General features: G+C 42.5%; 1 protein-coding gene across 1 annotated transcript; it reads right to left on the reverse strand.

Annotated features, from left to right (window-relative positions):
- Window positions 1–4,198: 4,198 nt before the first annotated feature.
- si:dkeyp-77h1.4 (uncharacterized) lies at window positions 4,199–25,911 on the reverse strand. The gene is made up of 12 exons (XM_061819750.1): window positions 25,809–25,911; window positions 15,837–15,901; window positions 14,877–14,897; window positions 14,521–14,790; window positions 11,780–11,900; window positions 11,503–11,678; window positions 10,098–10,240; window positions 9,402–9,549; window positions 9,128–9,309; window positions 7,707–7,799; window positions 7,081–7,630; window positions 4,199–6,558 (listed from the first exon to the last, which is right to left on the reverse strand). Exons 2-12 carry the CDS (start codon window positions 15,880–15,882, stop codon window positions 6,503–6,505), a joined length of 1,806 nt encoding a protein of 601 aa, XP_061675734.1. The 5' UTR covers window positions 15,883–15,901; window positions 25,809–25,911; the 3' UTR covers window positions 4,199–6,502.
- Window positions 25,912–27,369: the final 1,458 nt, after the last annotated feature.

Raw genomic sequence — 27,369 nt, forward strand, 5'->3', positions numbered from 1 at the left:
CTGGCAGCTAAGGCATTTTAAAGCATCACATTTTAATTGAAAAAAAAAAAAACAACACAGCAACTGGAGTTAAAATGTCAAACTAGTGCCAGAGGGAAACCCTGTTTTTCATGTCTTCAGAAAACCGCAAGACAAAATTTTTCTGCAGTGGTTATTTTGATCTACTATTCCCATGAAGGTCAGCTCACTGTCAACACCAGCTCATCTGTCATATGACAAACATGTTGCAAATCCCAAAGTTGACTTTTGTGCTTTAGTGACCTTGACAACATGCCTTTTGTTTGCAGCGATGCCAAACACTTGATGCTGACGCTGTCAAATCTTCTGAAACTTCCAGGTCTAGCTGTAAGTTCATCCTCAACACTGACTTCACATCAATCTTGGAAGAGATCAGCCTTGTAACTAGTGCTATTCTAACACCAAAAACACTCAAATCAGAAGTGGCAGAAGCACTTTTACCCTGAAATTAAGAACAAATACTGATTCATACATCCATCCATTTTCGTTTGCCGCTTATCCTCATGAGGGTTGCAGGGAGTGCTGGAGCCTATCCCAGCTCCCAACGGGCAGGAGGTGGGGTACACCCTGAACTGGTTTCCAGCCAATCGCAGGGCAGATGGAGACAAACAGCCGCACCCACAATCACACCTAGGGGGCTATTTAGAGTGTCCAATTAATGCTGCATGTCTTTGGGATGTGAGAGGAAACCGGAGTGCCCGGAGAAAACCCACGCAGGCACGCGGTGAACATGCAAAGTCCACACAGGCGGGGTCGGGATCAAACCCAGGTCCCCAGAACTATGAGGCCAACACTTTACCAGCTGCCTCACCGTGCCGCCCAAATACGGATTCATGTAAAAGTAAAAAGTCTTTTACTCTCAGTGATATTTAATATCATATTTTTTGTTTCATCAGAAGCGCAACGGTCGATCAGCTGGTAAAAGCATTGGCTTCACATTTCTGAGATACCAAGTTCAATCCCGCACCTGCCTGTGTGGAGTTTGCATGTACTTCCTGTGCTTTTGTGTGTTTTCTCCGGGCACTCCGGTTTCCTTCCACATTCCAAAAACATCCACCATTAATTGGACACTCTAAATTGCCCCTAGGTGTGATTGTGAGTGCGGCTGTTTGTCTCTATGTGCCCTGTGATTAGCTGGCAACCAGTTCAGGGTGTACCCCGCCTCCTGCTCGTTGACAGCTGGGGTAGGCTCCAGCACTCCCCGTGACCCTTGTGAGGATAAGCGGCAAAGAAAATGGATGGGTGGGTGTTTCATCAGAGCAGCACAAAATTTTCAAAACACATGTGGGGAAAATGGCGTGATGAAACTTAGATTGACTCCTTTGAGCAAAAATGGCAAAGTGTGTGCTAGGTGCCAACATGACACTCATTGTCACCCAAAAAATACCCCACCGAAAATGAAACTTGGTAATGGCAGCATCATGAACGGGCAGATTTTCTTCAGTCGGAAGTGGTGCCACACAGAAGTCGGGAGGAAGGAATCATTAACTGTTCTGAATAGCAGTCATTGTTAGCACAAAACCTTCAGGCGTTTGTGGGAAAGCAAAGAAAATGCAAGGAAAACAATATCTGTACTTTATTGGTGTTAAACAGATGTGGCGGCTGTGTGCTGGGTCCCATTTATCATGAGTTGGAAATGATTAGTTACCGTTGAACAAAGTCAAATCTCTGGGTATCAAAGGGCGTGCACACTTATGCAACCACCTTCTTTCAGTTTCTTGATTTTATTTTGGATTTCAATTGAGTTGTACTTGTTATACCTCCGATAAGCAGTGGAGAATGTTTTGTAACTGTAATCTGTAAATATTTTCAAATCACAACAGGGGTGTGTAGAATTTTTATATCCACTCTATTTCATTAAGTCACAATCAGATGTTTAAACCACCCTGTAAAAAGGCATTTAATCCAGCACATGCATCACAGAGTTAGAATAAAAGACGCACAGATCTGTCAAAGTTACCACAACTTTTACTGTTTAATGTTAGTTTTGTGACACATTCACACTCATGACCTTGGTGAACACAACATCGCACGGACACACGTTTGCAGGTCAAAAGTCGCACACAAATCAATGCACTTCACACAAAACACACATGCGTGGATTACAGCTCGGTAATGGCGACCTATCACACACACTTGCACGCACACAAACACACACACGCGTGCACATATAAAGTGTAGGGTGACGAGAGCCTGCGTTGTTTTTCCGTGACCGTGCTGCATTCAAAGACATCAGTTACATTTGAACACAACATGGAAATACTGGACTACTGCAAGAGAGCAATGTAAGAAATCTGAAATAGCATATAGACACTTCATCAGTGTTTTGGCTTTTAAATGAGCTCAATGCATTAGTGAATATTAGTTGAGATAGCATATAGCAGCGTATACACGGCGGCTGAAGGATGTATTTAAAATGTCACCATTTCATGTTTCTCACTACGTACAATATATTTCCAAAGTTGACGTGAAAATTTCGCCAGATGTTTGGAACAACCCCAGTAACCCATATATACAAAGAAAGTACAAGAAATTAACTCAGAAATTTAGTGGTATGTGAAAATGTGAAAGGTTACAAGGAAAAAGTATTGAACACGCCAACTGGTATTTATTTGATACTTTTTACAAAAGCCATCTTCGAGACATGGAGAAACCAATCACATGCATTGTGCTGGTGTGATTTTGGTCCATTCCTCCACACAAGGACTCTTCAAATCTCAAAGTCTCCAGGGGCTTCTTTGATGGACCAGTTTCAGATCTTCCGGTAGATTTTCGATTGGATTCAAGTTAGGTGATTGGATGGGCCATTCTAGTAACATTTTTTTCTTTTGAAACCAACTGAAAGTTTCCTCGACAAAGTGTTTAGGTCAAATGTCCACCCTCAATTCGTTTTCACCATCCTCGTCAATACCTGAAGATTTTTGTCAAGAATGTCTTGATACATTTGCACATTGAGCCATCCTTCTGTAATGTGACGTTTACCAGTACCATTTGCTGAAAAGCAGCCCCAAACCATCATATTCCCAACTCAGAACTTCGCTGTTGGTATGGTGTTGTTAGGGTGATGTGCAGTGTCATTTCTTTTCCAAACGTGCACATGATGGCATCCAAACAGTATCCTTTTGCTTTCTTGGAACCAGACTACAGTCTTCTATTTTGACAGGCTTGTCCAAATGTTCAACAAATGTAATTGGAGTTTTGACAGGCTTTTTCAGCAATGGGGTCTTATATGGTGAGCGCGCATACAAGCCATGGGGTCGGACTGCACTACTCGCTGTTTTCTTTTCTGACAACAGTACCTGCTTATTCCAGGTCTTTTTCAAGATCTCCACAGGTGGCCCTCGACTCTTGGACAACTCCTCTAATTATTCTTTGCACTCCTCTGTCAGAAATCTTGGAAGGAGCACCTGATGTACACAATTTACGATGATATGATTGACTTTCCACTTCCGGAATATGGCCCCTACCGTGCTGACTGGAACATTCAGAAGCTTAGATACACGTCTGTAACCAATGCCATCATTATGTTTTGCAACAATTACTAGTTTACAGTGGTCTTGATATAGGGGTCTCCTCTTACCCATCATAAGATGTGTCTAGACTCACACTTTGGCAACGATTCCTTTTTGTAGGCCATCAATCAGGACCGAAACAGCTGATATTCCTTTGCACTGACAAGGGGGCTGGATTGCTGTTTTATTATTGATGGAGTTTAGCTTTTGTCTTGGCTTTCTATGCCTTCTTGCACCTCCCTTTCTTTCTTCTCTTTCTTAATGTGTTCAATACCTTTTCCATGTGTCATTTTACATTTGCACACACAAGTTCTGAGTTTATTTGTTGTACTTTTTTCTGGTGAGAATTTCATGTCAGTAGCACCTTTGGAAATATATTTAGTGGGAAAAATTGTGACATGTTAAATACTAATTTCAGCCACTGCTTATATAAATATATATATATATATATATATATATATATATAATATATATATATATATATTTAAAGGTTGTTGAGGAATTGAAATTAATTTTATTTTTTTAATATGATACATCCATTGCATACACTAAAAAGTCAGAGGGTTAATTAAGTGGTGTACCCATGCAATATTTACAAGTGTTGTGTGTGTGTGTGTGTGTGTGTGTGTGTGTGTTTGTGTGTGTGTGTGTGTGTGTGTGTGGTGTGTGTGTGTGTGTGTGTGTGTGTGTGTGTGTGTGTGCGTGCGTGTCTTTGTTTAAATGGAACCCATCAGACATATTTACCAAGGACCCAACTGCTGCTGCTGTTTGTTTGGCCACTAAAGACAAGAGGCACATTAATACTTTTTGGATTTCAAGTGTTTTGCTTTTTTTCAATCCTAATTTTATGGCTTTTGCAAATGTAGATTGACTGTACAGACTATTTTCTGATATCAGTATAGTCCATAAGTCAGGAACGATATCAGTAGTGGCCAGTAAATTATAACAGCAATGCTGTATTTCAGTTATCATTTGGCATTTCATTCAATGGCAGATTCTTTTCTGTGCTTCTCTTATCAATCTAGGGATATAATAATAATAATATCATCCAATCCAGTTAATCAGTGTTTTCCGTGAGGTAGGGATACGTGATACACACATCTGTAGCAACATTGTGTTGACTGAACAACGAAGTCATGTTAGTTTATTTACAACAAGGGTTCCCAACCAGAGGGGGACGGTATCTTTACAGGGATTCTTATATTGGGGAACGAGGGAGGGGATGCGGGTGCAGTCAAGGTGATATGAAATTTCTCTCTATTTTTGTCAAATCATGATTACTGCTAATTCTATGGTGATTTTTTTTTTCTTATCTTGAAGTGATGTTTCCCCCAAAATTTGAGGCACACTGGGACTCGCCTGACACCCATGGAGATTAACATCCAGTTCCACAATCCTACGCCACTGCCAGGGGGTGCAAGGAAACTAATGGAGTCAAGACTGTGTTGCAACCATTTCAATCACCTCAATACGCTTTACCAATACCTTTTTTTCTTCTCTTCTAAATTTGGACCACCTCTACTAAATATTCCCGTCCTTGGTGACTGACCCCTTGACTGAGACCCTCTATGCTACAACACTGGCAGCAGTCTGTTGGTAAGGTTGAGAAGCCCTAATTTACAATATAGAGGATCATTCGTTTTAAATAAAATGTTCAAATGTCAGCAAAGTAAAACTGCAAGTGTGTAAACAAAGCACCTGAATAGGTCAGCACGGGTTGCGATCGCAGCATTTTTGTCTGAACTGGACGGCATGACTTCATGAAAAAAAAAAAAAAAGCAAAGGGGATTCACCTAATTGGTTACTACTATGTACTTAATTGCCTTCATCTTTCCAAATAGTTTCTAGCAATTGAGGATAAGATCTCATTTCAATTGTAGCAGGCCTTTATCGAGAATTAGGTGCGGTAAAACGCCATCGAATCCTTGTGTCGCATTCCCAAAAACTTATAATCCTCTTCATGTTAATAATTGTAACATACAACGCCATGCCCTAATGAATTGCCCAATTACAACAAATAAACGGCCTCCCTTGAATCAACACCTCAACCCCCCCAATTTGGATTCTGTTGCTAACTTAAACAGCAGCAGGGAAACTGCCCCTCACTTGGGTGAGAGACGGTGTTAAAAATCGGTGGGGCTGGCATATTTGACGATATTTAATGGGGTCAGTGTTGTGTGCGTTCGTGTTAGTGATTTTAATAATGTTATTCACGTTTGATGTGTTTCTCCTTTAAAGTATCTTTTCTTACTTTTGCTTTTAAACTCCATTTTTACCTGACATTAAATGTATTACACTTGTAATGTTGTTTATTTCTAAAAGTATGTGACTTGGCTCCACAAAAGTTGGGAATCAGAGGTTTGACTTAACGGCGCTCGTGTGATTTGGTTTGTGTGCATATAAAGTTATACAAAACCCACTTGAGTTGTTTTTTTTTTCCTTTTTTGTAAAAATGTGATTGTATCATGTACACGTGCACTTGACATCACGTTTGCGAGCATTTTTGTTGTTGTTTTGCATATTTTTGCATGCTAGTAAGTACATAGGCATTCAGCGTGTAGGCAGAGTGACGGTGAGGCCAAATTGTTAGACTCATGTAAAGAAAAGCACAACCTGGTGTTCGACATACCTTAGGGTGGAGTTTCTTCTTGTAAACTCTGCGGTTGCAGTCTGGCAGTTGGAGGGGAATTATCAAGTAAAAAGCTGCGAGAAATACAAAGCTAGGATGTCACGTGGTGGTTACAGATAGAAAAAAATGTGGATGGTTGCGTTATGTTCAGCCATTAGGTCAACCAAAGTCCCAATTCGAGGAAAAGGGGGCTTGATTGTCTAAAGTGCATGGCGGGGAACAGTGACACAGGGCGTGGTGGGGCCGGGCGAAGTCCTCAGGTGGTGATGGGTGGAATCTTCATCTCTGTCAGCACCGCTTCATTTAGGATCCATTTCGGGGTTTTTTTGGGGTAGGGCTCTGCTTACAGAGAGGAACCTCCGATTAGATCAGCATGATCTGGGTCTGGCTCCGGGGTGCCTGCATTGACAATTTTCATTGTAATTGATCCGCGATGGTTATTTTGTTGTATATTTGCTTAAAAGACCCTGTAAAGTGAACTCAGAGATGTGTTTAGGTTAGGTTATACATGTTTGAAGATAATCGCAGAAAATGTGTAAAGACTGACAACAGTAGTTTGTAATACTGAATTTGGCGTGGTGGGCCATGCAAGTCTGCGCCAAAGGTGTGTTTACAGCAAACTTAATTTGGCACCAATCAAAGCACCTTCTCTCATTCCCTTTAAATGCGGTAGAAATGCCATTCTCTACAGAGACATATGTTTGGGGAAGAGGACAAATCGCAGTGATCCGTGCGTGAGTGGCGCATTGTCACCACCGCAGGTGCTCTGTCTACAAAAATAATGCCCATAGAATTTAATTATTCTCCATTATTTCAGTTTTTCAGATTTTCAGGGTTGTTAACAATTCATGAAAAATTTTGATATTTGTTTAACTGAATTTATTTTCACTTCACAGGGTCTTTAATTGTGCCACCACATACCGTTAGGGATGGGCTCTGTCAGGAATGGAATGTGGTCGACAGAGGAGGGAGGCTCGTAGGCCACACCGGTGGCAGACGAAAACATTTTTTGGGGTTCGGTAGCTGGGCTGGGGACTTTCGGGGCTGCCGTCTTGGGCTCCAAGCCGACGGCTGCGGGTTTCGGATCAGCTGGACTCACTGGACTTGCCAGACTCTTGGTTCCAGGGCTTGAGGCGGGACTCGACTTGACTTCGGCCGGTTTGGGCACATCCAAGCTCACCGACTGGGCAGGGGGCGTCTCGACGGCTTTGGTTTCAGACTTTATTTCCACAGCAGGTGGGGCACTGGGCTCGGTTTCGGGTGCTGGACTGGGCCTCACTTCTTCGGCTGGCGGCGGTGGAGCACTCGACTTAGTTTCCGGGGCGACGGAGATGCTCACGGCCTCGGAGTCGGGGACTTGGTCGGGGGCATCGGTGTCAGTGTCAAGCGGCAGGGCGGTGTTAAAGCCAACACCGGAGTCACTGGTGTCTAGGTTGCCAATACCGACCTCCTTTGAAGAAACCTCCAGACCCTGCGTTGACACAAGCAGCGGGTCACCACACCAGAACTTACATTCAAGTGATCCATTCAAGCACACACTTTCTTACTTTAATGTCCACCTCAGTGCTCTGAGATTTCTCTGTGTTGTCAGCCTGCGAATGCTTGGAATCCTCATTGAGTTTTGTAATGTTCTTGACAACCTGTCAGCACACAAAGCAACCATTTCATTTCACTCCTTCTTTGTGTGAAGAAAGTTACAAATGCTTTACTGTCTGTTGGATGTGTGCCTTTAAGGGGCGTGGCTTATTGAGTGATATCAGAAGCTGAAGTCATATTGGCCAGTAAGTCTGCTTGTGAGCGTCTGGGCGTGAGTTGTGCCCTACAGCAGCTCCTTGTGAGTGTTCTAATTTTAAACATAAACAGCTGCAAGTGCACTGGGGACTGTGCATCTAATCGCTCACATGGGAGGGCACTCACATTTGTTGTTTGTCATTTGTTCCAGTTTTTTTTTTCCACTTGACTTAGGTGACGGTGTACAGTGGTGTACGGTGTTGGAACCGGGTTCGATCCCGGCCCCGCCTGTGTTGGAATTTGCACGTTCTCCCCGTCCCTGAGTGGGTTTTCTCCAGACACTCCGGTTTCCTCCCACATCCTCAAAAACATGCAACATTAATTGGACACTCTAAATTGCCCCAAAGTGTGATTGTGAGTGCGACTGTCTGTCTGTCTCTATGTGCCCTACGATTGGCTGGCAACCAGTTCAGGGTGTACCCCACCTCCTGCCCCTTGACAGCTGGGATAGGGTCCAACACTCCCCGCGACCCTCGTGAGGATGAACGGCAAAAAAAATGGATGGACGGATTATATTAGTTTAATTTTAAGCGAAGCACTTCACTTAATGTCATATTTTGATATGTGGGAAAGGAGAACCACAGTTGCTGACGAACGTCTACGGCATTTTGAATTAGCATTTAGCTAGCAGACTTTTGTGAGATGAAATTACATTCTTCGGTTGAAAATTTTTGCATTTAAATATACGTTTAATTCTCTATTTCTATTTGTCAGTTTGCAGTTCATCTCGGAATGATAAATAAACAGCTCTTATTTTTACAATTGTGAGAGTGAGACTCTCGTTTTGCTTTCCTCAAAGTGATGTTATGCAAGAGTCTCCCATATCTTGAGGGAGGAGAGGTGCTGACAAATACTTAAAATGTTTTTTTTCCATCAGTGTAAATGTGGTTTAAATTGTGTTGGCACAGTAATACCATTAAAAAAATATATATATGTTCTATATCACATATTTTCACCTATTGTGTCTGAGTGTGGATAATATCCCCTGCGATTAACTGGGATTCATCGTAATACTAACAATCTTACAAGGAAAAAAGTACTTCATGTAAAATTCTGGGGGTTTTTTTTCTTGTGAAAATACAACTTTTTGAAACCGCCCATTATTCTTGTAACATTGCCATATTTGTCTTGGCATGACATCTCTCGGCATTATCAGTCGAGCACTGCCGTGTCCAACCTGTCGGAAGGCCTCCCCCTCGTCCTCCTTGCCAGCGTTCTGGGCGATCTTCTCCAGGGCGGCCGCCCTCTTGGCCCTCTTCTGAACTTTGATCAGGCAGGACAGCAGGCAGGCCAGAAGGAGGAAGACCAGCAGGCTCAGCAGGGAGATGATGGCCACGTAGATGGACTCCAGTTTGTAGGCTGCCAAAGCACACACACAAGCAAAAAAATAAATAAAAATAAATAAGACAACTGAGATTCATTTGACTTGTAGGACATGTTTTCTTGCTTACGTTTGAGTTCCAAGTGGATGCTGGACACAGGAAATCCCTGTAGGTCGGTGACTTTGAACAGGCCTTCATCAGAGCGCTTGACCTTATCCAGAAAGACCAGCGAACCGTCTATAGATAGGCGACCTTCAAAGCCAAGCTTCGTCTGGGCCTACAATCAAAGAATATATGCATATATTCATAAATGAATAAACTCACAGGCCACAATGTTAGGTGCAATCTAATCAGATCCAATATTTCAACAAAAACCATTATTCACATAGCACTACAACAATCACCTCTGAGAAGAAACTTCAATCCAAACAAGCAGATTAAAAAAGAACATAGTGACGCTTCTTTGACTTACAATTTTCATTTGTTTGATTCAAAATATTCTCAAAACATCTTTCCCCAAAGAAATTAACAGAAAAACACACGAAAAAAAATTCCAACTCCCCCCCCCCCCCCCTCACAGTAATTTGCAGTGAGCCCTTGCCCATTCGTGGCCCCGCATGTTAACATATCATATACATTATACATTATTATACATCAAAATCACAGTGAACAGAGCAGCATAACTAGCAAATAATAAAACAAATCAAAGAATGGCTCACGATATAATTGACACAAAACGTGCACTTTAAACGCAATTTAAACGCTCCCAGCTTGCTTTGCGGCACAAAGGCCGTCCGTCGTGATAGCAGCGTATCTCGTGCTTACCTCAGTGAATTCTCCTTGATCCATGAGTAGGCGCGGTTGGTGGTTCGTGTCTGCGCTGTAGTAGAGGTGCGCCAAGGAACTGTTAAGCATCAGGTTGATCTTCAGCCGTTCGCCGTGATGCAGGCTGACAAAGTACTGGTGCTCTGAGGAAGTGCGCGCACACACACACACAATACCAGTAAGTGAGTAAAGCACATTGGCCTGGATGAGATTAGCATCCCTACAAGAAGCCAATGCATAATTAAGCAGAAGTGTGTGCGTATGCATGTGTGTCTATACTATACATCAATACTCATGTAAAAGAATCACAGTAAAAGTATTGCTACAACTCCTTTCCCTGTGTATTAATTTTTTTAAAAAGTACAAACTAAAATGTAGAAGAATAGAAATTATTTTTTGCAGCATTTTAACTGCAACAATTATATAGATTTTATAAAGATTTCTATCATTTATTGACTTGAACTGAGAAAAAATAAAAGTGTAGTTTAAAAGAATGTATCCTAATTAAGTACAATAATCCCTCGTAATTTCCAAGGAGATGGGTTCCAGAACCCCTCAGCAATAGGTGAAATTCACGAAGTAGTGATCCCATATATTATATATTGCCAGCCAATCGAAGTATATATTCCATCCATCCATTCCACATTATATATATGTAAATCAATAATATCAAGTCCCCCAGACTCCCAAATCATCTATCTCTAACCTCATCTAATCTTCCCCACACTCCTATTCATCTCTACCATACTTTTATAAACACTTTTTATACTCTTATACACATTTTAAACTATTAAACATACAGCAACACACACACGAGCACTGTACCCTATGTACTTACATTATTTTTCATTTTAATAAATGTGTGAGTTTTTTTTTACGGTTATAATGTTTAGGCAAGGAAGCATTTATTTTAGCACCGAAAATTACATCATGCACTCAAAAACCCATCATGTGGTAAATTATGCCTGATATGAATATGAAAAACAATCTGGAATATACTGAATCAACAATAGATGAACCGCAACAAACCAAGGGAACACTGTAAGGTAGTATTTGTGTGTTTTGGGTCGTGCCTTTAAGGGGCGTGGCCAAGCGCGTGATCTCACGGGCTGGAGACGGATGACCGTTTCCATCTGTGTGTGAGCGGCAGGGTGTGAGTTGTGGCCTACTGCAGGTCTTTGCACATGTTCTCGAGTTTGTTTGACAGTTCATCCCATTCAATAAATGGCAGAAAGTCTGTCAGTGACTGTGGCTCTTTTCTCTAAATCAATCAATCAATCAGTCAATAAAATTGCTTAAGAATCACGAAAATTCATTTGGGGTACTCTTACAGTAACTCAAGGTACCACTGCATTCTGTGAAATGAAAAAAGTGATCAGAAAAATAAAATGTTTTTGTTGCTCACCAATGACCTGAAGACAGATTTTGATCCGGGCGATGCCCTGAGCGTCGGTGACGGTGTAGCTGCCGTCGTCGGCCCTCGTCGCCGACCTAAGGACCACGTGGTGATCGGTGACGCTAATGCGATCCCTGTGGCTGGTCCGAACATCGCCCGTCCTCGTCAGCAGCACCTGGGCCGGTCTAGGGAGAAACGCGTTTCGTAATTAGATTGTGTAATTGTACCTAATGGAGTGTCCATTGTAGCGTGCACTGCACTGAGGACAATGCATCTGCGCGTATACTTGGATGTCAAGTTGGCCTCCTCCGCACTGGACCTGTGCTCCAAGGTGATGGGTGGCGTCACCCCGAACAGCGGAATCCTGTAGTTTTCTCCATATTTCACCATCTCCTCGTTGAAGCAATCTGGGAAGGGTACAAGCAAAGAGGTTTAAGAGCAAAAAACAGTGGTGCAAAGTAAAAGTGGTGACTGTACTTCTTGTAAGTAGATTTTGACTCAAATGTTTGTCTTTTATACTCGTCAAAATAGGCTTGTTCGGTGTTGTACCTGGCCAAGTTCTTTGAATGAAAGTTCGGATTTTGTCCGGCCGTGAACTGAACTTTTATTTCAGTTCATTTCTGACGGATGAACGTAATTGAGAGCGCTTCAAAGAATGAAAGAATTCATGACTGGCATGTAGCAACGGCAAAACTGTATACAATTGTACATTACTACTGTATCAGAACGCTTTAGTTAAAACTCTCTATGAGGACACTGTAATGATATGGAATTTATTTTCTTTTGGAATATGATATTTTAATATTGTCTGTCAGACCAAAGTAAAGATTGATGGATTTTGTGAGGGAGGACATGAGGACAGTGAGTGTTAAAGAAGAAGATGCACAAGATAGGCTTAGATGGAAAAAGATGACACGCTGTGGCAATCCCTAACGGGACAAGCCGAAAGGACAAGAAGAAGAAGAAGAAGAAGACTCCGCCACTGCGCCATTATAGTCCAGTCACGCTTTTGTTATGCTCTTTAGTTGTCTCATAGTTATCGGACCTTGTTTCTTGTTTTTTGGATCCTGCCTTCTCGGACTATGTTGCCGTGCACAACTTAGTTTATGATAAAGCCCATTGAACATCATGCCTTTGTGTTGGAGTCTGCATTTGGGTCTGCCCCTGTTCCGCTGGCTCATGACAATAGTCAGTCAGTCAGTGATCTGAGGAATGCGTGAAGCCCTTTCACTGTTTTTGTTTGCAAATTAAGGACAAAAGTTCAATTTTTGTTTTAATGCCTGATTTTTAATAAGATCATTCCAAAAAAAAATTTTTTTTTCCTTCATGCTTAAAAAATGTAGGATGAAAACTGTAGCGGGCTACTAGTGTGGAGTAAACCGGTAGCAACAATGGGAAAATGAAATGCCAGCATTTTGAAGGGAATAACCAATGGGCAACATATTGAGAAGAAAAAACACACTTAAGCTAGTTCATTTTTGGAATGATGAGCTGAATTCAATTTTTTTAATTCTAAACCATTAAACTATATTTAGGGTGGTGAACTGAACTTGGAATCAGTTTTTGAAGGAAATGAACTTTCCTGACACTTGACTCATTGCTCTTTTCAAAATCTGCAGATGATGGCACGATGTTTTAAAAAAAAAAAAGGGTATAGAGAGCAGTTGAGAGCTTCTACGCAACAGATTGAAGAAGCAAAAAATTCAGGTGTTTTGGGAGAGAATTGCTTCATGTGGACGGCTATAAGAACGATTTGTGTCCAATGCGTTTTGTCTGGATAAAAAATAAAATGAGTGCCTGTGGCCGACACGTAAACTACCCGTGCAACCTGAATCCAGGTCGTGATGTCGCTCACTCGGGCAGTCCATACAGGAACTACACTTTTCCATTTTTTTTTTTTATCATTTGATTATAAATGTATACAACACTGTGATAACTGTATTCATTCAAAATTGTGCAGGCTGGAACTGATTAATGACATTTAACTTCATAACCTTGTTAAATGTAGTACAACTTTGTCTGTACTTGAGTGAGTATTCGCCCCACCTCTGGACAAGAATAAGTACAGCAAGCTGCATATCTAAAATCTAAAATGAAGAGTTTATCAAGAAGTGAGGGAGCAGCCATCCAGAAATATGAAGGGGGGGGGGATCAGCAACACAGCAGGGAAGTGCAGGAAGGAGGGTGGACCGTTGCCTAAAGAGCTGCATAATCACAGGCTGGCGGCGGCGCTTGCAAACATGCTAAGTTCGTCATCAGCTGGCAACGCTCGGCGGCCCCCATATGCCGCACGACGCCCACATTACGCCAGTGCGCTCGCCTTTGAGCCACGCTTGCATTCACACGCATCTGCTGCGGTTCAGCACTTGCATTTCTTTCTTTCTTTTAGATCCTGAACGATTTTTTGAGTCGTGAATTTTTAAGTGCAATTCAACCTTGAATTTATCCTCATTGAGGAATTCTTTGTGGGAGGAGACGTTATACGTTTTTACAGTGTTTTGTATCCTACTTTTTCTTTTTGACTTAATTTTTTAAAACATTTTTGTTACTATTATTTGATATATTATTCTATTATATGATATTATTCCCACTCAAAAAAAAAAGATAAATTATAAAAACATTCCTGCAGCATTTGAACTTATCAAGTTTTGGTTTAAAAATAAATTTAAACAAAATTTGATATTTTAGCTTTTGTGTTTTTTTTGTTACTATACATTGCATATTGTACGTTAAGACCGCATGTTTGTCAAGGTTTCTTTTTAAAAAGGGGGGAAAATACTGATTTGTGGTTTCAATTCTAAATGAAAAACATTTTGATTCATGCAACATTTCAAATTTGGAACTTTTTTTGTATCCTATATAAAATGGCTTGTTACCAAATGTGTACGTGTCCAAAAACATTTTTTTTTAATCGCCAAGTTTTTATCCAAGCAGGTCTTTTTTTCCTTTCTTTTTTTTGGGTGAAAATTAATTTAATCACAAAATGTGGACATACTGTACATGTTTTTCATTGTTTTTAATGGCTACCTCTCACGAAGAGTTTGATGGTTTGGAAGTCCTTGGGGTCTTCGGGGTTCTTCACCGTGTACACGCCCTCGTCCCGCTCGGTCAGCGAGTTGACGACCAAGTGGCTGAGGCGCTTGTTCATTTTGGCCCTGTCGCCCACGACCACGCCACCTCGCATCAGGACCACTTCGCGTGAGCGCGGGGTCGGGCGGAACGTCACCTCCAGCCCGGCCGCGTGCAGCAGGATGTGGAAATCCTCCTCGAGGAACAGCATCACGGATTCCTCGTTGGCTGTGAGGGGTTTGAGGGGAAGAATGAGTCACGTTAGTGAGGACAACACACGAGGAAGGTCAAGCGATCATTTACTGTATACTCACCCTTGCCAGAGACGGACACCGCTACAAATACAAGGAAAAGAAAACAGAAATTATCTAGTGCTACCTGACAGTCTTTTTTTCTTCTTCCTGATGTTTATTCAACATGTGAAGGGAAGAAGAATATAGTGGGCTTGAACCTATTCATCAGCTGGCCATTTATAATCAGCTAAAATTAGCCCTTTCCAAAATCGGCCAGAGTTTTGATGAAGAATATGATTGTATTTATGTGAGTTGCACGTTTGATAACCGGTTAGTACGGCTGCGCTGACCCTAACGCTAACAGGGCCAGTTAAAATAAAACTTACCGACAAATATCACTGAGACACGCCAGTAACACAGCAGCAACACCCTAGCACAGCGCTAACGCTACAGCAGCGCTAACAGCGCCGGTAAAAGTCGCTTCCTTGGCACATATATTCCACCGGCCTCATTCTTACCTTTTCCGCTTGAGTGCCCCGTTGCGGCCGTTAGAAAAAATGCACAAATTAGCCGCATCACCGCATAAAACGCAGGGTTGAAAGCGCGTGGAAAAAAGTCGTGGCTTGTAGGCCGGAAATTACGGTATATTGTTTTGCACTTCCGGTAGCCCGCCTGCCTCACACTTCTGAGGTTGTGGGTTCGAATCCAGGGTCCAGCCTTTCTAAGTGGTGGAAACGCTTTCTAAATGTGCCTATATATGTTTTGTCCGTGTACTCCAGTCTACTCCCACATTCCAAAAATATACATGATAATTTCATTGAAGATTCTTGAGTGCGAATTGTTGTTTGTTAATATGTGCGATTGGTCGGTGACAAGTTCAGGGTGTACCCCACCTCATACACAAAGTCAGCTGAGATAGGGTACAGCACACTTGCAAGAGTTTGACCCAGGAGGGGACTGAGTCGATTCAAATTTGTCAAAAAGCAGCCAAAAGGACCACAAAGGTTCAACTGTTTTGTATGAATTTTCTTCCTTTCCTACCTGTGACAAGCATAAAAGTCAGCGCGAAGATACAAGTTGTCCTCATTGTGGCTGTTTTTCTCAACCTGGACAGACAAAACAAGAAAAAAAATCTGCCTTTACAAAGATAATAATGCTCAGAGAGGTATTTGTTGAGATGTATTCAGTATCCTTCACGTCCAGCTTCCTACGAGTAAGCCAAACGGGGGATTGTGGTGGAAATCTTTTGACGAGCATGACGCAGTCGTTGTCTTATAGGACGTATGTCAACCTTTATCTGCATATCATATACATGCTCAACTAGCTTTCCATAAAGTTGTTCTAAAAGAATTTGTTTAGTAATTTAACATACTGTACTAGTAGAACAACATCTCCCTATTAGGGAAAACTGTGCACTACAGGAGTCGACTACTGCATTTCAGTACAACTGGTTAAGTAATAGACGTTACCCGGTAGAATTCTACAATGTCACAATTACAATAAGTGGTACAAGTAGCATAGTTCAGACTCACTAGTGGCATGCAGTTTTCTTAGTAGTATGCCAAAGTTGTCCTACATGTGAAGGCAAAAAGTAGTAGTATTTAAGTAGCCTTTTTTTTTTTGGAGAAAAAAATATTAGACAAGCTGTTCTACTAGTTCAATGAACTGGATGAGGACAGAAAGCATACTAGCAAAGGGATCTTAAGATGGATTTCAATGCTATTGTACACCCTTAAAAAACTTCCTATAAAGCTCTTTGAGCTTTGAAGACAATTTGACTTTTATTGCACTTTCATTATTTGCTTAAATATGACCTTATCCATTCAATCAACAGATAAAGTGTTGCCCATTTGCTAATCAGACAAGGATGTGTTGTGGAGCCGGTGGTTGTCCTTGATCTTTGTACGCAGAAAACCGGCTGGCACCATACTCCTCTCCCAGGCGTTACCATTGAGACGGACGACACCAGATAAGCAGCGGAAAGTTACCATCCCGGCCCAGGACCAGACAGCCACTTCTACCATGGACCCATACATATAAAAACCTTGTGTTACTGGGCATCTTTTGTCTTCTTCTTTGGCTATCCTGCCAGAAGACACGTGTCTCGTGTGCGCGAGATACCTAGGTCTGTATTGCACATTCCTTTGAAATAAATCCATTTGCTGTTAACTTTTTCTCATCATTGGTCAAATCTTCCTCGACTCGTGAACACCTGTAGGGTCCAAACTCGAAAATCCCTACAGCTTTTAGTTGATATTTCAGTACACTATTAGAATGCTGAGGGGACACTAGTGTGTCTCATAACATTTTCAGTACTCTATGACATTCATGCACACTAGTAGGACAACCTTGGCATAGTAGTACAACGACTATTTGGTCCGAGGAGGAGAAAAAACTGCACTAGTTGACAAATGTGTGGTACAAGTCCTACAAATAAAGTGCTAGTTGTAGAATGTAGAAAGAATTTTACGTTGTAATGTCACTTGTATACAATGGACCTTTCCGATGGCGACCTTAAGCTCCGCCCACTTAGCTGCAGTTGCCATGCCCCACAATCTTCCAAAATGGCGACTGAACGTAATTGGTTTGAACTGGCTCCTCATCGCGTATTCCATATAATGTTGGGGTATGTTTTTTGCCAAATGTGTCGGACTTGTCCAAGAGACTTCTACAGAGAGGTCTCAACTATTCCACCCAATGATATGTACACGGAATTAAGATTTTGGACGGAGCAGGACGCAATCTCAGAGTTGCAGCGAAACGTTGGCAATGGATGCAAAAAAGTTTGACGCCTCAAAAACTTCACATTGAAATCCAACAGGATAAAATAGTGGAATCGTACTGCGCATGTAATTTAGGGTGAGTGAGTACTTTTTACTTGGAAAGATCACGAGTAATATGTGTGGGTGTATTCATTTGAATTGGCTCGTAATAGAATCCAGTGCTACGTCTTAAAAGTCCGATGCGATACAAATAGGCAAATAGACATTTCTCTTGCATGACATCGCACATTTATGCATCACAAACCCGTCTCGTCGGCATAAAACATTCCACACTTCATTCAGCAGGTCAGTGATACACGAACAAAGTGAAAGTTGTTTTGCAATGTATAAAGCACTGATAATAATTCAATCAAACTCAGAGAAGTTACTTCTCCCTCACTTGCCTTCAAACATACAGCCTTGTGTTTGTTGATATTGTCCACATTTAGTTGTACGCGCGCTCTTCCGCAAGCCTTAATCCATCGTAGACACTTCGTCATCTGTGTTTTTGGCTTTGGAAAATGAATCAAGCAAGCCCCTTGTAACCTAGCAGGATATCTTTCATTAGAATTGCACATTCTCCAAGCGCGTCTGAGGACCGTTACCTTGGTAACATTAACTTTTCCAAGCGCATGCGACTGACAACCAGCATTGTTTGTGGGACAATATGGCATGAGCGGCGTATCAAGGGGGCGAGTTAAGACAATGCAGCTATCTGATTGGCTGTTAATGCACGAGTGATTGACACGTCAGAAAGGTCCATTGAATCGTGAACATGATGGTTGGGACCCATTCCCCATCATTCCCTTGGAATAACACAAACATACATATGCACACGTACACACGAGTCAGAAATGCCGCCCTGTGCAGCCGCACATATTGCAAGTACTAGAAACATCTACTGCAAAAAGCTTTCCTAAGTACTTTCCACTGCTCCGCATCCCATTGAGAGCCATTGCTGAAAAGTACGCATTTGCCCCTCTCCTGAGCTAAATAAAGGTCACCAAAACATGAGGCGCAGCTCTCAGTGCGATGCAGTACAGCACACATCGCACACGGGCAACACCTCTCATGGTTATTCATGGCAAAAAATGGCAGGTCAAGAGACGGCAAGCCGCATTGTAAGTCCATTTAAAAGCTCAGTAGTGAAGGGGGGAAAACACGACCATTTATCTATCAACACCCTGCGCCACTCGCTATTGAGCGGTTATTATTTTTTTCCAACGATTTACAACACGATCATTTATAACCCGGACTTGTCTTGCTCTTCAATAGCAAGCCGGCATATACTGTCAAAGCCATTACGCCGACAGCCTCGCAGACGACACCCGATAAAGGCGCCACCGAGGGGTATTACGGTGATGTGAGACGCTTTCCTCTGCAGCACGAAGCCAAAAACATCACAGGATGTGTGCGCCTCTGTGTGTGTGTGTGCGTGCAAAAAGAGAAATTTAGCTGCAGTTTCCTCCTCGCATGAAAAAATAAAAATAAAGCCCAGGAGGACAGGCAAATGTTTTACTCAGCAGTCATGTAGTGTGATGTCGCCAGGACAACGAGGCCTATTTGCACAGGACATGACCAAGCAACGTTTAGATTCACTCAAAGCGGCAGCGGCGGACGGCGCATTTGCTGCTTGGGGCAATTTAGAAGGGTGTTACCCGACCACCTCTTAAAATGATACCTCACAATGTCTATCTTTTCTGGGAAAAGTCTGCCTTGAAAATGGATTTGAAAGCAGGTCCAGATCAATTCAGTGAACCGTAGCTGAACATTTCTGAGCAACCAATCAGATGATAAAAAAGGGACTTCAATGTGGGGCAGCTCGCTGGCCCTGTGAAGTGAATTTGAAACCTTGGTGAAAAAAACAAAAGTCCAATTGCTAATGTAGGTGAAATTAAGGGGGCTGCACATTTGATTCTGAAGACCCTGGGCAGATTAGGTTGACACGGCAACACATAAAGGCTCTAATTTCGTTGGAACACTCAAAAAAAAAAAAAAAAAAATCTACTGTACTTGTACTGGAAGCAGCCAAGAGAAACTACGAATTGAATAGATTGTTGGGAACAAAGTTAGAACAAATATGAGAATTCATCTTGTATCTGAGATAGTGTTAGGTGAGCAGAGAAGGCCTTGCTGACCCTAAAAATGCTCATGAGCCATAATATTAGGTACAATTGCACACCATAAAAGTTTGAATACAAAAGCGTTGGCCTCACAGTTCTGAGGTCCCAGGTTTGATCCCACACGCGCCTGTGTGGAGTTTGCATGTTCTCCCCATGCCTGCATGGGTTTTCTCCGGGTACTCCGGTTGCCTCCCACATCCCAAAAACGTGCACCATTAATTGGACACTCTAAATTGCCCCCAAATATGATTGTGAGTGCGGCTGTTTATCTCTATGTGCCCTGCGATTGGCTGGCAACCAGTTCAGGGTGTACCCCAGCATCCTGCCCCTTGACAGCTGGGATAGGTTCCAGCACTCCCGCGACCCTCATGAGGATAAATGGCTAAGAAAATGGATGGATGGATATGTTATTGGTAGAAATATTTGCTGGGGATTGGGATTTTCACTCAGACAGCATTGGCAACAATCCGTTTGCAAACTGTAACAATACAGCAAAACTGCACAGTTGTGGGCCTTTATTGTGGCCAGCGTGAGGCATAATTGTTATCATGATGTGGAATCATCATCTCGTAATACTACACTTGTGAGGTGGCAAAGTAGAAACGCTCACGAACACTGATTTAGACATATTTGTAAACAATATTTGAGTGAAATGGGCTCTTTTTTGTACATAGAAAAGCTGTTTTGTTCAGTGGATAAAAGACATTTGTTCTCATACGGTACAACAAAGCCTCCAATGGCATCCTACGCTCCCCTACACCTTGCCCCCCATCCCCATTTTGTGTTGTGTCATCATTTACGCCGGCCGAGTCTGTGCGTGGCACCTGAGTGAGCACAAAACACGCAAAGCGCACTAAAGCGTCCACGCCGTCGAGTCGCGGAGCGCGCACACAACAGGAAACCATCTGGCGTCTTTGCCTCCATCCCCACATGCACGTATGCAATCCCTTTACCCCCCCCCCCCCCCCCTGCACTGCACTGCACTGCACTTGTTCATTCCTCCTCCGTGTCACTCGTTCTCCATTCTTGCTGCCCCCTATCTCAGTGCATCGTCCTCTCCTCCTCCTCTTTTTTTTTCCTCCTTATGTAACGTCAGCCACTGCGTCTCGCCGTGGAATCAAAGATGTCCTCTGTGCTCGTTCAACACTCGACGAGCTCAAGCAGGTCGTTGTCCCGAGAAGCGGAAACGCTTTTGGGTGACTGCAGATGAGTGCGTTCGTGATCGTGGTCGCACAAAGCTCGTTTGTGTGGAGGAGCCCTCATCTTTCACTTCTTTCCGCACAAGCATGCAAAAAAAAAAAAAAAAAAAAAAAAAAAAAAAATGAACAAGCGCTTGCGCCCGACTCTGAGTAGCCCCCCTTGTGCTGGCCACTGAATCAATTAGCCGATGAATCCATCATCTAAGATGCTGCCTTTTGGGTGGAATCGACTTGTGACTTGTCTCTCGGAGCAACTGATGTAACCAGCAGAGACCAGAAGCTGTGTTTGGAATCACTTCCCATTCCCTACATTGTGTCCTAAATAAAGTACAGGTTGAACCGATGACTCAATCACTACTACTACTACTACTCACAAATTTAATTACACTCTTTGGCATCTGCTCTTCCGATTGGGCATTTGACCAAAATTTTTGGACTCGCCCATCTGCTGCCCTCGCTGGCCTGTCAGCTGTGTAGAGCAGGGAAATGGAGATGGCGTTCAATTCCGCACCACGCCCTGGTTGCTCCATGGCCGGTGCCACTTTCTCATCGGTTATGAGTTAAAAGTAGCTATTCCCATCTGGAACCACTTTTTTTTTTATTTTGTTTTGTTACTTTTTAAACCGCACACAGACATATGAAGGCTGTTTTGTGCCATCGGGGGTGCATTTAACTTGTCCACAAATATTGCAGTGCTAGCTAGTCTAAAGCACCGGTGTAAAACTCACGGCCCAGGGACAAAATCCTGCCCGCCACATGATTTTATGTGGCCTGCGAAGGCAAACCGTGTGTGTCAACTTCCATGAATCTTGTTAAAATATATACCGAAAGGGGAGTGCTAGAGCCTATCCCAGCTCTCAACGGGCAGAAAGCGGGGTACACCCTGAATGGGTTGCCAGGCATTCGCAGGGCACACAGACACAAACAACCCTAACCACTCACAATCACACCTAGGGGCAATTTAGAGTGTCCAATTAATGTTGCATGTTTTGGGGATGTGGGAGGAAACCAAAGTGCCCGGAGAAAACCCACACAGGCACGGGGATAACATGAAAACTCCACACAAGCGGGGCCGGGATCGAACCTGGGTCCTCAGAACTGTGTGGCCAAAACTTTACCAGCTTCCGCAGGTTTCAAAACTAGTTCATAAATGTCATGTGTAAATATGATGATGTGATTCAAGATTAATTCATTCATAATGGGCCTCGGAGTGAAACAGTAACTTTGACACCCCTGATCCAAAGTCTTCTGTAAATTGGCCGACTGGTCATCAAGACGGCAAAACGTCAAGATTCCAAACTTAGTTTTTCAGGGCACTCTTCAGCAATCATTCGGTACAATAAGAGAACAAAATGAAATGGGGGGGGAAAAAAACTAATTTTGAAGCCGATCTTATTTAACAACATTTAAAATGAAGCAGAGGGTTATTTAATGTTATTTTCGATAACACTTGTAGGTAGTCCAAAGCCTGCTCTCTGGAACACAATAAAATAATGTTTGAACGTTTTGATGAAGAAAAACATCCGTGGAACTCCCTATATTCAGCGTCATGCTAAGATCTATTTTTTAAATTTGGTTTTATCATCATCAGTTAATCCACTTCAACTCTCATCCCTTTATAGTAGAATACAAAAACGCTTTAGTCATTAAACCCCAACTACATAGTACTTTGACGTACTATTTGAATGTGTCGTAAGTACCGGCTGGTAGGGGACTTAGCATACCACAGGCCCAAGATTTCCAAGTCTCTCATAAAAACTCCTAAAACTTTGTTTTATTTAAAATCCATGTACCCTGCGTTTGGCTGCCAACGAGTTCAGGGTGTACTCTGTCTGCCTCCTGCCCGTCGACAGCCGGAATTGGATCCAGCACTCTTGTGACCCTTGTGAGGATAAATGGCTAAGAAAATGGATGGATGAACGGATGGATATTTAAAATTGTATTAATTTAAATTCATATGCACAAAAACATCAAAATACTTAAACTATACTGATCAATCTAAGACTGCCCCCCCTTCTTATGCAATGTGCTATTACATGAATGTAATATTATGGTATTCTTTAGAGTATGTGATATCATCATTAACCTTTTAACGTGAACATTGAATTTATTCTTGTATAATTAAAGATATTTTTGTCAAATAATAAAACATTATTTTTAAAAAACGCCAGTCTTCACGCCATTCACGTCGTTTCTATAGTAATAGGAAGACTTTTTTTGAAAAGTAACACAATTGAATTTCTTAAAATACAAATATTCACATTCCTACTTTTTCTCATATAAATTTTTTTGGAACAATTTTTCTCGTTCCTCTCAATCACACAACTTAATTCTCATATTTAAAAAAAATCTCTGATGTGATGATTTTTTTTTTTAATCTTGTACCATTACAACTTTGTCTTCTTTTCTTGTAATATGGCTATTTTTTAAAAATCTATCACATTATCTTTATTCTTGTCATATTATGAGTTTATTCCCCAAACTTTTTTTTTTTTTTACATTTAGGGTGGAATGGGGGAGGGGGATCTCTTTCCTTATATCCAAGCATACATTTACTCTCCTATAATAAAAAATGAATTTATTTTCTATCAAGGTATAAACTCTCTTATTTCTGACTTTATTCCCACACTACTATCATTTTCTTTCTTTTCAGTGCCATCCTAACATTTGCTCGGACCCCCCGCCCCCCCACCCCCCAATTTCTATCTGGGGAGTGGCGCACCACGACTTGTCACCCTTGCGGTCTAACGTGAACGACGGAGGAAGGAAAGAAGTGGTGGGCTCAAGGTTCATTTGTGGCAAGCGAACGAGGCCGGCTGTGAAAGTGATGAACTAAAGGATGAGACAGGCTCCTTGCACCTGTCACATTCTCTCAAATCATAAAAGAAGGAGGAGGAGGATGAAAGCGGCTCGCTCAACGCATCGCGTTATTGACAAAATGGGAGGGGGGCAAACGTATGTGTGGGGCTCCGCCGGGAGTCAATCACTGATTCTCAAAGTGTGGTACAGGTAGAACTGGTTGAACGTGAGTTCCCTCTAGTGGTACGTGAAAGGATCACTGGCTATATCCAGTTCAGTTCTCTTTAACTTTTAAGTACCGGTATGAAGAACTCTTTCAGAGTTGACATTAAGCATGTATTAGCGTACAATGTTTATTGAGGTATCATTTAAACACAGTACTTTCAAAAAAACAACAGGAAGCTGAACTGGAGGTGGCAGAAATGAAGATGTTGAGGTTCTCGCTCGGAGTGACCAGGTTGGATAGGATTAGAAATGAGCTCATTAGAGGGACAGCCAAAGTTGGATGTTTTGGAGACAAGATTCGAGAGAGCAGACTTCGATGGTTTGGACATGTTCAGAGGCGAGAGAGTGAGTATATTGGTGGAAGGGTGCTGAGGATGGCGCTGCCAGGCAAAAGGGCGAGAGGAAGACCAAAGACAAGGTTAATGGATGTGGTGAGGGAAGACATGAGGGCAGTTGGGGTTAGAGAGGAAGATGCAGGAGATAGGCTAAGATGGCAAAAGATGACACGCTGTGGCGACCCCTAATGGGACAAGCCGAAAGGAAAAGAAGAAGAAGAAGACTTTCAAAAATTATACTTTTAAGCACAGTGTTCATTTTTGTCACCATGTAAAACCGCTTTATGTGTTTAAGTCAAAAACGTTCGGGAAGCCCCGGTCGTTTAAATGTAGCGTTGCTGGGTTTTGCGGTTTGTTTCTGCAGCGGTGGCCACACGGTCAGCCGGGAGGGGTTGGGGTGGGGGTGGGGGGGGTCAAGATGGAGCGGACTCGCAGCTAATGGACGCCGTTAACTGTTCATTAGAGAAAAAACGCATAGGCTCTCCTTTGAGGAGGACACGTGTGATGAGTAGTACTCTTAATGTACAGTAATCATCTTATGGACGCGAGCCGAGAGTGTTAGGGCTCTCACTTGTCACTTTATTAGGTATGCCTGCAACATCAAGCGTGCCTGTGAAAACACGACGCAAACATTTTTCATTTTAAAAATTCAAAGTAAAAAAATTGTATAAATCACGGCACGGTGGAGCAACTGGTTAGTGCGTTAGCCTCACAGTTCTGAGGACCGAAGTTTAAATCCCGGCCCCGCCTGCGTGGAGTTTGCATGTTCTCCCCGTGCCTGCGTGGGTTTTCTCCGGGCACTCCGGTTTCCTCCCACATCCCAAAAACATGTAACATTAATTGAACACTCTAAATTGCCGCTAGTTATGATTGTGTGTGCGACTGTTGTCTGTCTCCGTGTGCCCTGCCATTGGCTGGCAACGAGTTCATGGTGTACCCTGCCTGCTGCCCGATGACAGCTGGGCTAGGCTCTAGAACTCCCGCGACCTTCGTGAGGATAAGCAGCTCAGAAAATGGAAGGCTGGATGGATGTTTTAAAAAAAAAACTACTGCAGTAAGAGATGAAAACATATCTGGGGACCACATTTTAATGACCATTTAAAATGTATCTTAAAGGATTATTCCACCAAGTATTACAAATATTATTACAAACTACTAGCAAAAAAACTGCTGACATAAGTCCGTAATTATCTGATCGAAGCAGCGTTAGTGTCGTGAAAGCACTTACTTTATTAGATTGCTCACATTACCTAATAAAGTGGCCACGATTGTAATTTAAATAATCTGTTTTAAGATTTGATCCTCCAAAACAGGCTGACAAATGAACGATGTCACTGCATCCCGTAAACAATGAAAAGGTGAGACAACCCCATCATTTTGATGATGATGCGTCAGTGCCATAAAGTCCAAATCCTTGGGCTCATGCAGGGCCCGGGACAGCGCAAGCACGCACGAGGCGTGAAAAAGGCTGCAGAATTTAACCCGTCACGTACCGGCCAACATGCGGAGGAGACCCGGGCCGAGCATGAGCGCCGATGAGCGGGAGAGAGGCGGGAGCTGAAGCGCTTACCTGCTTCGGAGCTTCCGGCTGGCGAGACGTGAACAAGTGGCCGTACGTCCGTGGTGCAGATGCGCCTGAATGTTTCCTGTCCTCGCTCTCTCTCTCGCTCCTTCTCGCTCCCTCCCTCCCTCACTCACTCACTCCTCCGGAGATGATGTTCTTGCTTGCTGCTGCACTCGGCAACTGCGGCTCCACATTTGGAACATGTTCAAAAAAAAAAAAGAAATGTGACGGTCGACCACTCGGAAGCACTCGACTCCTGTCGGGAAACACCGGACAGACACCCCGGTAGCCCCACATGCCTCCCTCCTCCGCCTCAAACCACGAAACATTAAACCCGAACAATGCCGATGTTCAGGAAAGAGTCACACAAGCCAACTTGTGTTTCATTCAGGTACTTTTTGCTCAATTTGAAAGAAAGACAAGGTGAATTGGTCTAACCTTAATGGAATTTCTGAACAACTCCATTCGGCAAAGGGGTTAATAATAGTGGCTCTTCTTCTTTTCAAGCCACAGCGAGGCATCCTTTTCCGTGTAGTAAAAAAAAAAAATTAGGTCTCAAACTGAACTGAAGGGAGGAAACAAAAACCCCCAATAAAAATAAAAAATAATAAAAAAAAAACCAAATACTAAAAACAGAATACAAAAAGTAAATTCAAATCTAGTTGTCTAAAACAAAGAAAAAAAAATCAAGGTTATATTTAAAAATACATAAGAAAAACATTCATAAATGTTTAATAGATTGTCATCAAATGCAGGTTGAATAAAAAGTTTTAACAAAGGAGTAGAAAGTACAAACGTCCACCCATTTTCTATATCGCTTATCGTCACTCAGATCACGGGCGTGCTGGAGTCTATCTCATCTGACTCTGGGTGAGAGGAATGGTACACCCTGGATTGGTCGCCAGCCAATCGTAGGGCACATAGAAACATTCACACTCACACCAACAGGCAAATTAGTCTTTAATTACACTAGCATGCATGTTTATTGGTATGCGGAAGGAAACCAACATGCCTGAAGAAAACCCACACAGGCGGGGCTGCGATTTGAACCCAGGTCCTCAGAAACCAACTAACCAGTTACCCACCGGGCCGCCAGGTACAGAAAATGGTTGATACCTGAAAAGTCTAAGCACAATAACTCACTATTTGAAGTTCATTATTTCCCACGACTGTTTATACCTCCATTTCATTTAGGTTTGTGGTTGGCTGGCGACCACTCCTGGGGTGCACCCCATTCTCTCATGCGAAAGTCAGCTCACCTGTTCCACTGTGAGGACAAGCACTGGATGGTTTCATTTGTAAAATATGAATTACATTAATTTAGTTTACAGAGAAGACATTCTGTACCCATATGCAATGAAAATATACAGGAAAGTCAAAAGTTACTGTACATGAATGGAGGGGGGGGGGGGTGGTCTGAAATTGAAGATGACCAACCCCTGTACTTTTCCTCATATTATTAGAATTTTTTTGTAATTGCAATGTTTGTTCTTGTATTTAATTTACAACTGGTTTGTGAAACCAAAACACTGGGCACAAAAAAAAAGTTACAAGAATACAAGTCAGA

The sequence above is a fragment of the Syngnathoides biaculeatus genome, chromosome 5, assembly GCF_019802595.1.
Source record: "Syngnathoides biaculeatus isolate LvHL_M chromosome 5, ASM1980259v1, whole genome shotgun sequence".
Taxonomy (NCBI): Eukaryota; Metazoa; Chordata; class Actinopteri; order Syngnathiformes; family Syngnathidae; genus Syngnathoides; species Syngnathoides biaculeatus.

What these genes read in the sequence shown, in the direction of transcription:
- si:dkeyp-77h1.4 (XM_061819750.1), bottom strand. Translation starts at nt 15,882, where the DNA reads ATGAGGACAACTTGTATCTTCGCGCTGACTTTTATGCTTGTCACAG. An exon ending in AATCTGTCTTCAGGTCATTG is followed by an intron (nt 10,241 to 11,502) that starts GTGAGCAACAAA and finishes GCACTTCCTCAG; the next exon opens with AGCACCAGTACTTTGTCAGC. An exon ending in GACAGAGCCCATCCCTAACG is followed by an intron (nt 6,559 to 7,080) that starts GTATGTGGTGGC and finishes TTGTCAATGCAG; the next exon opens with GCACCCCGGAGCCAGACCCA.